The sequence below is a fragment of the Salvia miltiorrhiza genome, chromosome 7 (genome assembly GCF_028751815.1).
Source record: "Salvia miltiorrhiza cultivar Shanhuang (shh) chromosome 7, IMPLAD_Smil_shh, whole genome shotgun sequence".
Lineage (NCBI taxonomy): Eukaryota > Viridiplantae > Streptophyta > Magnoliopsida > Lamiales > Lamiaceae > Salvia > Salvia miltiorrhiza.
This window is the reverse complement of record NC_080393.1, coordinates 26,698,277-26,712,242: the sequence shown is the minus strand read 5'-3', so window position 1 is coordinate 26,712,242 and position 13,966 is coordinate 26,698,277. Positions and strand designations below refer to the sequence as shown.

Genomic DNA, 13,966 nt, shown 5'->3' with positions numbered 1-13,966 from the left:
ACCATGGGAACCTAGTGTGCATTTGAGTGTACACAAGGGAGAACCTGTTGACGCGATAGAATATGCGAAGATTATTGGGAGCTTGTTGTATCTAACAAATTGCACTCGTCCCGATATAGCATGCTCGGTCAACAAGTTGGGCAGCTTTACAGCTAACCCTAGTAATGAACATTGGAAAGCTCTTGAAAGGGTTTTGAGATATTTGAAATATACTCAAAACTATGCGATTCATTATACTAGGGAACCCTCTGTACTTGAAGGGTACTGTGATGCAAATTGGATATCTGATGCCAAAGACTCGTTTTCAACGAGCGGTTATGTATTCACTGTGGGGGGTGGTGCTGTGTCTTGGAAATCCAAGAAGCAAACATGTATTGCTAGATCGACCATGGAATCAGAATTCATAGCTTTGGATAAAGCTGGTGAAGAAGCCGAGTGGCTTAAAAATTTCCTCGAGGATATTCCATGTTGGTCGAAACCTGTGTCGTCCGTGATAATTCATTGTGATAGTCAAGCTGCTATCGGACGAGCACAAAATCATTTGTATAACGGTAAGTCGAGACATATTCGTCGACGTCATAATACCGTGAGACATCTGATCACTAGTGGAGTTATCACAATTGATTATATAAGATCAATTGATAACATAGCGGATCCTTTGACAAAAAGTATCCATCGAGATCAGATGTATAAACTGTTAGGGGGAATGGGTTTGAAGTCCACAAATTAAGGATAATCATAGTGGCAACCCAACCATGATGACTGGAGGATCCCAAGAACTTGGTTCAATGGGACAACTAAGCTATGAAAATCCGTGTGTTGAACACTCGAATTGCCTATTCCTTGTAGAACAGTGAGTGTTCGGAAACCTGCACGTGGTGAGGTTAAGTCTTTGACTTTTAATGACTCTAGAACTCCTCGAAGAGGACAAGTATAGCAGGATACTTGAGTTAAGAGTTACCTATGTAAGTGTGAAGTGGGGCCGCTTCGATTGAAACACTTATGAATCCAAAGAGGTGTTCCAAGGCCTGTAATGGAAACAAACGTGAGAACGAATAAGGATTGAAGCAATATTGTGTCAATATTGTTGACTCAGTATACACCGAGGAGGACTAGTTCAAGGAACACAATCCACTAGGCCGCCGGTATACTCGATAATATTGACTATGGCAGGTTCAAAGCCACAAGCTACCTTTCCAAATGCAATGTTGTATCTTAAGAGGACTGAGCTAAGTGTTTGCATACTTTCGCATACTGATTTCTCACTCATGTGGGGGATTGTTGGAAATATGGTTTTAATGCCATATCTGGAAATTATTATTTAATTAAATATTTATTATTTAATTAAAATAATGATTGGATGTTAATCTACATCTCGAGTAGATCAACGTGATATACTTGAAGTCTCAAAATCGATTTCCGGTGAGTGAGATATTGTATGTCAAAGTTTGGATGTTGAAGAGGGAAAATCAGTTTCAACTTCTGAGTTCAACGATTGCGGCCACCTACCGCGTTCAACGATTGCGGCCACCTACCGCACCCGCCGGAATTGACTGACGTTCCGTTCACACCGGCCGTTCACACCGGCCGTTCACACTAGGTTTAACACCTATAAATACGGGTGTGTTGTGAACTCATAACTAACAACTTAGAACTCACAACTCAGAACTAACGACTCTGAGAACTCACAACTCACATCAAATTCTGCATTCCACCTCAACCTCTAGCTCAGTTCTTGATCCTTATTCAGTTCGCCGGAGCTCGCCGGATTGTGGTGCTACATCCGACGAGACGAAGTCGTTTTACCTTTGGGGAAGATACGCCTAAACCGAAGAGCACTACCGGGGCGATAATCTTCTTGCGGGAAGAGATTCATCTCGACTCGACTTAGTTTATACGTATAATTTAATTATACAGTATATTTTCAGTTGTATAAAATTATTTGAGTTGTAATTTCTCAAATTATTTTCTTGTGTAATATTTTCAATTATTTTGAGTTGTAATATCTCAAAATATTCATTTTGTAATATCTCGATCGTGTACCCGGTTCTAACAACTCCAAATCCGGAGAAAAAACCACAACCCACTGAAAAATTACTATATGATAAATTTTTACAATCACACAGTATTTCTCACCCTCTCGACTCACAACCACTACACTCTTACAAGCCTTTGAAAACCTCTCACCCCTCTAAAACAAAGAGCAAGGAATTTCAAACTAGAAGTAATCACAAGACTAAAGGTAGTGATTGGTGCAATTGTATCAAAGACCTTGGAACTCCTTAAATAGCCTAAGGGTTTCCACCTACTTTGATAGCTCAACCAATGTGGGACAAAAATCCCCACTTTCATTTTTAACACAATTCCAACAATCTCCACCTTGTTAAAAATGAAAGAAAAAACGCCATTGTCTTCACCGACAATTATGATTCTTATCACAAAGAACCATCATCCTCAAAAGAGAATAAACCTACTCCACCAAATGAGTAGAACACTTAGAATAAACCATTCTAAGAATTTTACTTCGGCACATGTCGAAAAAACCTTGCTGAAATTTTGGTGCAACCTTCTAGCTTTTGGCCCTCCTAGAAGTCATCAGCCATCGACATACTTTTCACCACACACCTGCATTCATGCCAAAAACCATGCACATGTGGTCCAACTAACATCGTCACATCCTCTATCATGGCCATTGGACATGCCATAAGGATATTCATGTCCTCAAAAGACATCATCAACAATGATGTTAGCTGCTTGTTCGGAGCTTTCTGCCGAATCCGCTCCACCTTGACAAGCTCCACCTGGACAGTTTCGCTTCGTATGGCCGGGTTTTCCGCACCTCCAACAAACAACGCCCTTGAAGTCTTTCTTCCTCCCTCTGCTAAAGGCCACCATTGCTGAATTTTCCGATGAAGGACGTCCTTCACTCATCAGCCTTCTTTCTTCCAAAAGAAGTTTGCCCGTGACTTCAGCAAAGACCAGAGTTTCCTTCCCATAAACTAATATTGGCTTCATGTGTTCATAGGAACGTGGAAGAGACAAGATGAGTCTCAACGCCTTATCCTCATCTTCAATTTTCGCTCCAATACTCTCCAGTTCAGAGATAATGCCATTGAGAATACTCAAGTGATCTGAAATCTTCACACCTTCATCCATCCGTAAGGTATGAAATTGTTCCTTCAAATACAACCGATTCGAGATGCCTTTTGCTTGGTACAGAGCTTCCAGCTTTTCCCAAAGCTCCTTCGCACTCGAAATCCCATGTACATTTGCAAGTACATTCTTGGCCAAGCAGAGACGAATTGTGCTTGCCGCCTTCAGATCCAGATCCTCCCAATCTTCATCACTCATACCGGACTTGTTGTTTGCGTCATCATCTGCACCGGGCTTTTTGACTGCACCCGGACTTCCTTTCAGGGCCTTGTGTAACCCAGATTGTATCAGCACATCCTTGACTTGCACTTGCCACAAGCCAAAATTCATAATTCCATCGAATTTCTCCACGTCGAACTTCATTTGGACTTGAAGTTGACTTGACGTACCGCTTCTCCACCAAAATGAACAGCCGTCTCGCAAGAGACACCCCGCCCGGATCTTTCTCAAGAAATCCTTTCTGATGTGGAAGATCAGACAATGCTACAACCACAGAGCATACTTGGAATATCAAGAGACCTCAGCCAGGCTCTGATACCAATTGTTGGGAAATCAGTTCCCCATCCAAACTTGGTAGAAGCAAGAAATAAGAATAAAAACTAGACACAATTTAACAACACAAGAATTTAACGTGGAAACTCCAAATCCGGAGAAAAAACCACAACCCACTGAAAAATTACTATATGATAAATTTTTACAATCACACAGTATTTCTCACCCTCTCGACTCACAACCACTACACTCTTACAAGCCTTTGAAAACCTCTCACCCCTCTAAAACAAAGAGCAAGCAATTTCAAACTAGAAGTAATCACAAGACTAAAGGTAGTGATTGGTGCAATTGTATCAAAGACCTTGGAACTCCTTAAATAGCCTAAGGGTCTCCACCTACTTTGATAGCTCAACCAATGTGGGACAAAAATCCCCACTTTCATTTTTAACACAATTCCAACACTCTTGGAAATGGAACTATTTTGAGTGTATGCATCAATTCAGCATTTTTTTCTTCTTTTTTCAGTGATTGTATCTTTCTGTAAAGACTAACACCACACGCTGCAGGGGAAGGGGGTGAATCCCATGAGCTTGATGGGAGCCGGTTTTCCCTTAGTGTACGGGCACAACGTCTCAAGCAAATGCGACATCAGTGATGCGAGGTAACTTCAGGTCTTGAAATCCCTTCTCTTTTCTGAATGGATCCTAATTTCTTGTAGAATTCCAGACTTAGACACGAATTTGGTGAAGGGGAAGATAGTCCTCTGCAGAACTGTTGAAGGCATATATGAAGCCTTTGAATCTGGAGCTGCTGGATCAGTTGTAGCCCTTGATTCGTCTATGCTACAGAATCCGGTTGCTGATGTGTCAATCATTTCTCCTCTTGCAGCATCCGGTTTGAAGGGGCACGGCTTGTACATTGTCCAGCGTTACTTCAACTCGACAAAGTAACATCAAGATCTTTGCTTACTCTAATTTAGTGGTTCTCAAAAAAATGGTTGCAACATTTGCTATTTTGGTTGCAGAAATCCCACAGTGAAGATACTGGGCAGTGAAACAGTGAAAAATCTTGAGGCCCCATTTTGTTGCTGGCTTTTCTTCAAAAGGGCCAAATACCATCATTCTAGATATTCTCTGCTGGTTCTGTTAAAATAAGTAGATTTCATCATAGAATCATGTGGTGATAAATTCTTGCAAACAACATACCAGCCAGATATAACAGCGCCAGGAGTGGAAATCTTGGCAGCATATATATTCACCGGTGGCTTCGCCCTCAGAAAGCAACGGCGATCACAGATCTGTTAAGTACAGCATATTATCAGGAACACCGATGTCTTGTCCACACGTTGCTGGATCAGCTGCTTATGTAAAATCACTTCATCCCAACTGGTCACCTTCTGCAATCAAATCAGCCCTTATGACAACAGGTAATGTTAATCAATTTAGCAGTCTTTCTTGCTCAACTACTTTGTTAAAACCATTTCCGTTTCTTTTTTTGTATAGCATGGAAAATGGATTCCAAAAGGGATCCACTGGCAGAGTTTGCCTATGGAGCCGGACACATTGATCCGGTTAAAGCTGTAGACCCCGGCCTCGTGTATGAGAAATCTGAAGAGGATTACTTCAAAATGCTTTGCAGTTTGGGCAATGAAACAGCAGCACTGATAAAAATATTTCAAGGAAACTTCACCTGTCCAGCTGGAGCTCCAATGGGATTTCTACATAAGGATCTCAACTACCCTTCGATGACTAGTCGCTTTCCTAGTAACGTGGAAACTTTTCTCCCAAAAATTCACAAGAACGGTTACAAATGTCGGGCCAGGAAACTCAACATACAAGGTGACAGTAAGTAAAAGCACAGAGTATGAGATCACAGTAAGACCTAGAATTCTAACATTTGGAGCATCTAATGAGAGAAAATCATTTGAAGTGGTTATCAGTGGTAAGATCAACAGGAAAATGGTGTCGGCCTCGCTGGAATGGTTTGATGGGGCCCACAGTGTTTGCAATCCAATTGCTGTTTAGACAGATTACTTCTACTGAAGACCTTGTGATTGTGAGGAAAATATGTAACAATACTGAAAGTGATTGATTGATACATATCACCTGTAGTTTACATTGCAGTTAATATGATTTATTTTTAGGTGAGCCGTCTAAAGAATTCTATAACTTTCTTCTTCACGCCCTATTATTAAGTGCATATAATGTGCACTAATGAAATGAAACGCGAGACTAAAAGACAATGTAATAGGAAATAGCTTCTGTAATTATGTGTATGATGGTGCTTATGAGTTGTGATTAATAAAATCACCAGCATTTTAAACAACCAGAGTAGCAGATTTCTGATTTAATGTTTCTCCTCCAATATGGAAGTTAATTTAATGGTAATTAGTGACTCAAAAAATTACAATATTTCTATCATAATTAGATCTAACCTGTCAAAAACAACTGGATTCATTTCTACAACCAGAAGAGTTCATAAACATTTAAGGTTAACATTGGAGTGAGCTTGAGAAATCTGGTCTCACAATCATGAAAAATTTCTTTTCTCTTAGATCTTCCAACATTTTACTTGTTCTTGTTCTGGTTTTGAGCGACGCCCTTCACACTTTCGCAGCAGAAGAAGATAGACAGGTAAGTTTTATCGAAGTTCCTTACCTTCTTAAGGAGTATATTTTCCTATTTTTTTTACTGTCTGAACTCTGAAAATAGGTATACATTGTGTACATGGGAAATCTTGTTGAAAAAGATCGGTCTCTTTCATCGTACCATTTTAACATGCTTCAACAAGTTGTTGACAGCAGGTATCAAATGTACTTAGTAAATTCTTTATGTACAGCACTATGCTTAGATATCTATCAATGATGTATGTTTTCTGCTGATAGGTTTTTGAGACAATCCTTAGTTAGAAGTTACACAAGAAGTTTCAACGGGTTTGCAGCCTATCTCACGGCTCAAGAACACGAAAAGTTGGCCAGTAAGGTTCCATTCATGCATATTTCTAGTCTTAAATCACAGAAATTTTTGCTGATCCTCTGCATGATGTATTTTTCATCTCAGAGTTAGCATCTATTTTTCTCTAAATACCATTCAGGTCATGAAGGAATAGTATCAATTTTTCCAAGTTCAAGTTTTTACCCCGAAACTACAAGATCTTGGGATTTCATGGGATTTCATAAAAATGTTCACCGGAATCCCACAGTCGAGAGTGACACAATTATTGGTGTCATCGACACTGGAATTTGGCCAGAGTCGGAGAGTTTCAGTGACAAAGGCTTCAGCCTTCTTCCTAAGAAATGGAAAGGTGCTTGCAAGGGTGGAAAGAACTTCACCTGCAACAAGTATAACCTCTTTTCTTACTATATATATCAAATGCTTCTTATCCATATCACCTAGTATTTCTTGTTTTCCAGCAAACTGATAGGGGCTCGTCACTATAACTCGCTGCCTCTACCCGATGATTCTTCTAGAGACGTAGTGGGCCATGGCACTCACACCGCTTCGATAGCAGCAGGAAACTACGTAAAACATGCTAGTTTCTATGGAATTGCCAGAGGAACAGCCAGAGGAGGGGTTCCCTCATCAAGAGTTGCAGTATACAAAGTTTGTCATCCTGATGGCTGCCAATCAGAAGATATACTAGCTGCATTCGATGATGCCATAGCTGATGGAGTTGATATCATCACAATCTCCATAGGGGCTCAAACAGCATCTCAACTGATGAATGATCCCATTTCAGTTGGCGCTCTTCATGCATCACTAAAGGGCATTTTAGTGGTGCAATCTGCAGGGAACACAGGGTCGAAGAAATCAACTTCCAGCATTGTCCCATGGATTTTCTCAGTTGCCGCAAGCAGTACTGATAGGGGGATCATCACCAAAGTTGTTCTTGAAAATGGGAGTGTATTGACAGTATGCATCACAAACTCAACATTTTCTTGATCAAGTTTGTTCTCTTATAACATGTTTTGCAGGGAAAGGAAGTGAATGCCTTCAGCTTGAAGCAGAATAGTCACTCCTTAGTATCCGGGCAAGACGTCACAGGAAACTGTGACAAAGAAGTGGCAAAGTAAACTAAGCTCCAAAACCCCTTATCTTATAGAATGACTCAGAAAGAGCCTAATTTCTTTGTTACACTTTTAGGTACTGTTATCCAGGGTGTTTAGAGCCTAGTTTAGTGAAGGGAAAAATCGTCGTCTGCTACTCCAACATAGGCATAGGGGAAGCCTTCATTGCACGAGCTATTGGATCAGTTGCCTTGTCTGATATTTGTGATGATGTTTCCACAGTTGTTCCTATTGCAGCCTCCAGTTTACAGGAGCGTGACTTTCACGTCGTCCAGAGCTACCTCAACTCCACAAAGTAAGATCATCTTATCTTTGCTTTGGCATTTTTTTTTTTGTATTCTAATTGAGTCAAATTCACTACAGATTCCCAAAAGTGGAAATAATGACTAGTGAATCAGTGAAAAATCATGATGCCCCTCTAGTTGCTAGCTTTTCCTCAAGAGGTCCAAATATCATCATCCCAGATATTTTAAAGGTACAATCTTTCTTTGCATATCCAAAGTTAGTGTTGAAGAACAAGTTAACATGACATGTTATGGTAATGCAACTGTTTTTTTACATATACAGCCAGATGTAACAGCACCTGGAACCGAAATCCTGGCTGCTTTTTCACCTCTGGCGTCGCCATCAGATGCCTATGGAGACGATAGATCTGTCAACTACAACATACTTTCTGGAACATCGATGTCTTCCCCTCACGTTGCTGGAGTAGCTGCTTATCTAAAATCATTGCATCCTAGCTGGTCCCCTTCAGCAATTAAATCAGCTCTTATGACAACTGGTAACAATGAGTGATTAGTGATTAGCCAAAAAAAAATAATCCTTTTTTTGATTCATTTTAGCAATCTTTTTCTCATAGCTTGGAATATGGATGCCACAAAAGATCCACTAGCAGAATTCTCGTATGGCGCTGGGCATATTGATCCAGTGAGAGCGGCAGATGCAGGCCTCGTTTATGAAACAGTCGCGGAGGATTATGTCAAGATGCTGTGCAGTTTGGGTTACAAAACTGCAAAACTGAGAAAGATATTTGGAGTGAACAGCAGCTGCCTAACTGGAGGGCTGATTACGCCAAAGGATCTTAACTACCCTTCCATGACTGCCTGTGTTAAGGCTAATGGTAACAAAGTTGTGACCTTTTCTGAGAAATTCACAAGAGTAGTTACAAATGTTGGACCTGGGAATTCAACGTACAAGGTGACAACGACTAAAAGCTCAGACTACGTCGTTTCAGTGGAGCCTAGCATCCTTACATTTGGAGCTACAAACGAGAAGAAATCATTTGAAGTGGTCATTAGTGGGAAGACTAATGTGAAAATGGTATCAGCCTCTTTGGAATGGTCTGACGGTGTTCACAGAGTCCGGAGTCCAGTTGTTCTATATACGGACGATTTATAGCTCCACTTGTCCATTATCAAGGAAACTCGCTGCTCTCTGGATTCACTTTATAGATTATTCATTATGAAAACTAAAGATAGCCAAATTTCTTGTATTAACAACATCACAGGTTATATTGAAGTTTCCACTTTCACTTAGGAAAACTGATTCATGTTTTAGAGTGAAGCCCTAAGAAAAATCTAAGCCTGAAAATGTTAATATATTTACTCAATATGCCTATGCAGTCAAACTCTCCAAACTGATTTCTAAAAGATTATTTTTGGGAATGACTAGGAAAGATAAATTCAATATTTTGGCATAAATCAGCCAACCATGGTTGTTGTTTAATTTCTTGATCATCGCTTCAAGTCAAACATAATTAATTATATTTGCAACTTTTCGTTACACATCACCTGTGAAATCCAGATCTTCACAATCTGAATTCTAGATGTAGCTTGTAATCAAGTCATAATGATCTCAATGAGATTTTGCAACTAAAAGGAGTAGTGTGGCTTCTGATAAAAGCAGTGTGGAAGCAATCTGAACTCATATTCCAATAATCAGGTAAAAATACAAAGCTAACTCATATTCCATATGAATTCAGTATTTCGTATCAATCATCTTACCATGCCTCCATTCTCTTCTTCAAACATTTATCTTTTGCTAGTTTTCTGTTTTGTGGCTCTGATAAGGGATTGTCTTAGTTTAGAAGAAGAAAGAAATGCATGCTTCTTTAATCTTTGTTTTGTTATGTTAAGTGGTTGCTAATTCAACCAAACCACGTTTATTTATGCACTAATCCAGTTCATTTTTGTTCACCAAACTAGGTATACATAATACACCTGAGAAGTGGTGCTAAAACTGGTCAGTCGCCTTCATCGTCCCATTTAATTTCCACCTACTTCAAGAGTTTGTGGATAGCAGGTAATATATTGAATTGGTGTTCAAGTGCAGAGCTTTTTTTTTCAAGAAAAGTGATGAAATGTGATCATGGTACTACATATTTTGAAAACTTTTGTGGGAAAATCCTTGGTGAGAAGTTATACTAGAAGTTTCAATGGATTTGCAGCCTATCTCACACAACAAGAACAGGAAAAGATGGCAAGTAAAGTTCTGCTTAATCCATTCTTGCATTTCCTTGTTCATTTCCCTACTACGACTTACTATCCTCAAACAACAAGATCTTGGGATTTCATGGGATTTACTAAAAATGTTCATTGCAACCCCACTGTTGAGAGTGACATAATTATTGGTGTTATCGACATGGAATTTGGCCTGAGTCGAAGAGTTCTAATGATAAGATTTTGCTCCTCCTCCCAGAAAATGGAAAGGTACTTGCAATGGTGGAGAAAACTTCACTTGCAACAAGTATGAACCCTTCTCTGATCATGTGTGAAAAACTATGATGCCATATTTTATCTTAAAACTATATCTTGCATTGCAGTAAACTGATAGGGGCTCGTGTCTATTCCTCCGATGGCTCTGCTAGAGATACAGACGGTCATGGAACTCACACTGCCTCGACAGCAGCAGGAAACCATGTGACTGATGCTCATCAGTTTCTGCGGTATTGCACAAAGGACTGCTAGAGGAGCAGTACCTTGTGCAAGAATTGCAGCATACAAAGTTTGTGATGATCAAGGATGTGATTAGGCTGGCATATTGGCTGCATCCGATGATGCCATTGCTGATGGAGTGGATATCATCTCAGTTCCCCTTGGAGCAAACCAATCCAGCCCCAGTAAGTGAGGACGCAATTGCACAGGGCGCTCTGCATGCATCACAAAAGCCTCTTCAAGGTGAAATCATCTCTTCAAAGCCTCTTCTCATCATCAAACATTAATTATTTAAATTTTCTTTTATGCTCATGATTTTAGGGCTTGTGTGGAATATGCTTGGAGCCTAGTTTAGTGAAGGGGAAGATAGTCCTCTGCAAGAAATATAATGGCATAGATGCAGCCTACAGAGCTGGAGCAACGGTGCCGATTCCACAAAGTAACATCTTGCTACATTAGTCCTTTAATGCAAAGAGGCATTTACTAATTACTATTGTTTACTTGAATTTATTGACAAAAAATGGTTTTACTGCAGAAATCCCACAGTCAATGTATACTGAGAAGTGAAACTACAAGAAACCTTGATGCCCCTAGAATTGCTAGCTTTTCTGCAAAAGGACCAAATATCATTAATATCCCAGATATTCTCAAGGTATACACACTGCTGCTTCATTATTCTGCTAAAGTTTACAACAGCAAAATGTAATTACAGCCAGCCATAGCAGCACCCGGGATCGAAATCCTAGCAGCATTTTCACCTCTAGCTTCGCCCTCTGACAGCTACAAAGATTACAGATCGGTTACTGACTGCTATCAAATCAGCCCTCACGACTGAGTGCTGGTAATTATGTCAACTCTCTTCTCCTGCAGTCTTGCAGATCATCTGAAATATTGTTTCTCGCCATGTCTTTTATGCATAGCCCGGCAAATGGATCCCCATAGGAAGTATATTGCTACATAGGAAGTACGTATTAAAGTTAGACGTTCTAGAATTGCAGATAAATGAGAAGAATTTTTTTTATAAAGCCACGTAGGACCATGGATTAAGGAGAGACCAAGAATCCTTAATCGTATTATATAATGATTGTTTAATTCTCATAATCGTGTTAGACTAGACTTTATCTTTGAATGCGAATACTAGGGATGGAGCACCTTGGGCAAACGGGTCACAACACTCATTCCGATATTGCATATGTGCGCCAAATGCAGGAATGACGTAGACCAAGTCTTGAAAATATTGGACAAGGAGACCAAGCTTTCTTGCAATCTCCAAGACGAGGTGATGGTTGAACAGATTATCTCACTCCAAGCGGTTGATATTGCTGATGGGAAACTGGGCGGAACGAGAACTGGTTTTCCATGAAGATTCTCTCATACAACATTAGGGGCCTTGGTAGCTTGGCGAAACAGAGAGATGTGGGCGATTTGATTAGAATGCAGAATATCGACATGTGTTTTGTTCAAGAAACAAAAATGGTTTGCTTCCCCACCACAATCTGTAACTCGTGGTGGGGAGCCAATAATTTCGGCTTGGCGGTCAGGAATTCAGCAGGGAGATCGGGCGGGATCTTGAGTATCTGGAACAAAGAAAAGTTCGTCGCCTCAAGCAGTTGGGATATCCCGGGAGCGGTGGTTGTCAACGGCACTTGGATTTCAGGTAATCAAGACTGTTGTTTTATTAACGTTTATGCACCGATTGAAGACTCCGGAAAGTCCATCTTGTGGGATCTGATTCGATCGATTGTTGAGCAGAATTTCGATAGATGTGTGTGTGTTCTGGGGGACTTTAACGCAATTAGGGAGAAGGGAGAAAGGGCAGGGAGTGGAGAGTTTTTCTGCGCCTCTGCAGCGAGAGACTTTGACTCTTTTATTAGAGAGAGTAAGTTGATGGAGATTAGGACTCAAGGAAGGAAGTTTACTTGGTATCAACCGAATGGGGTTTGTAAAAGTAAATTGGACAGATTCTTGGTGAACGATTGTTGGCTCAAAGTGTGGCCTTCTTCGTTCGGACGAGGGCTACAACGATCGATCTCGGACCACTGCCCCATCCTTCTTGTGACAAAAGCATTGGATTGGGGTCCGAAACCTTTTCGTTTCATTAATGCTTGGACTTCCCACGCGGAGTTTTTGCAAGTTGTTCAGAAAGCTTGGGAGGAGTCGTCAATCACAGGGTGGAGTTGTTATGTTTTCAAAGAAAAACTCAAAAGGGTGAAGCAGGCTCTGAAAGATTGGAACAAATGCTCGTTTGGCAATATTGAACACTCCATCATCTCTTTGAAGGACGAGCTCGAAGTCTTGGACGCGATTGATGATACTCTCGGACTTGAAGAGGAGGATGTTGTTAGAAGGAACGAGATCAAAGCAAAACTGATCCTGCAATCTAGAAATAGAGTCAGTTTGCTACAGCAAAAAGCAAACGTGAGGTGGGTGAAAGAGGGAGACTTGAACTCGAGTTTCTTCCACAAAGCTATCGTTAGCAGAAGAAAGAAGAACGAGATTTCTGGAATCTTTATTCAGAATCAATGGACAGAAGAGCCGAGAGTCATTAAAGATTGGGTGAAAAACTTTTTCGAGAATGCTTTCAGGAGGAGGAACAGAATCTTACCGTCTTTCCCTGCTGACTTTGTTGCCAAAAAACTCACAAATACAGATAAGGAATGGCTAATCCGGCCTTTCTCTGCAGAGGAAATTAAGGAGGCAATTTGGAGCTGTGATGGAAACAAAAGTCCAGGTCCGGATGGATTTAATATCCACTTCTGGAAAACATCTTGGGAGGTAATCCAGAATGATTTTTTGCAGGTTATGAATGAATTTCACTCTAATGGCAGAATCCCTCGCGGTTGTAATTCATCATTCATTGTTCTCATCCCCAAGAAAGATGATTCTTGCAAAATTGAAGATTTCCGTCCGATTTCTCTTATCGAAAGTCTTTATAAGATCCTTGCCAAGGTTCTTGCCGAGAGATTGAAGGCAGTGATGGATTCAATCATATCTGAAAATCAGAGTGCTTTTATTTGTGGAAGATACATCTTAGATGGAGTCGTCATCTTGAACGAAGTGATCTCAGAAGCAAAGAGAACGAGGAAAGAAAGATTGATCTTCAAAATCGATTTTGCTAAAGCTTTTGACTCGGTGGAGTGGGACTACATTGATCTCATGTTGGAAAAGCTTAACTTCGACCCTAAGTGGAGAAGCTGGATCAAAGGATGCCTCTCTTCGGCAACTGCGAATGTTCTTATTAATGGCTCTCCAACGGGCGAGTTCAAGCTTGAGAGGGGTCTCCGACAGGGAGACCCCCTGTCACCATTTCTGTTTTTGATTG

At 40.5% G+C, this 13,966-nt stretch overlaps 2 protein-coding genes across 2 annotated transcripts; both read left to right on the top strand.

Moving 5' to 3' along the window:
* Positions 1 to 4,454: 4,454 nt before the first annotated feature.
* Positions 4,455 to 5,786, top strand: LOC130995731 (subtilisin-like protease SBT4.3). The gene is made up of 3 exons (XM_057921132.1): positions 4,455 to 4,591; positions 4,670 to 5,071; positions 5,148 to 5,786. The coding sequence occupies exons 2-3, from the start codon at positions 4,975 to 4,977 to the stop codon at positions 5,495 to 5,497; spliced, it is 447 nt and encodes a 148-aa protein (XP_057777115.1). The 5' UTR covers positions 4,455 to 4,591; positions 4,670 to 4,974; the 3' UTR covers positions 5,498 to 5,786.
* A 133-nt stretch (positions 5,787 to 5,919) lies between these two features.
* On the top strand, positions 5,920 to 10,075 carry LOC130995730 (subtilisin-like protease SBT4.13). Its single transcript, XM_057921131.1, has 10 exons — positions 5,920 to 6,278; positions 6,357 to 6,448; positions 6,530 to 6,621; positions 6,739 to 6,985; positions 7,058 to 7,556; positions 7,619 to 7,713; positions 7,788 to 8,006; positions 8,075 to 8,186; positions 8,279 to 8,492; positions 8,571 to 10,075. The coding sequence occupies exons 1-10, from the start codon at positions 6,177 to 6,179 to the stop codon at positions 9,107 to 9,109; spliced, it is 2,211 nt and encodes a 736-aa protein (XP_057777114.1). The 5' UTR covers positions 5,920 to 6,176; the 3' UTR covers positions 9,110 to 10,075.
* Positions 10,076 to 13,966: the final 3,891 nt, after the last annotated feature.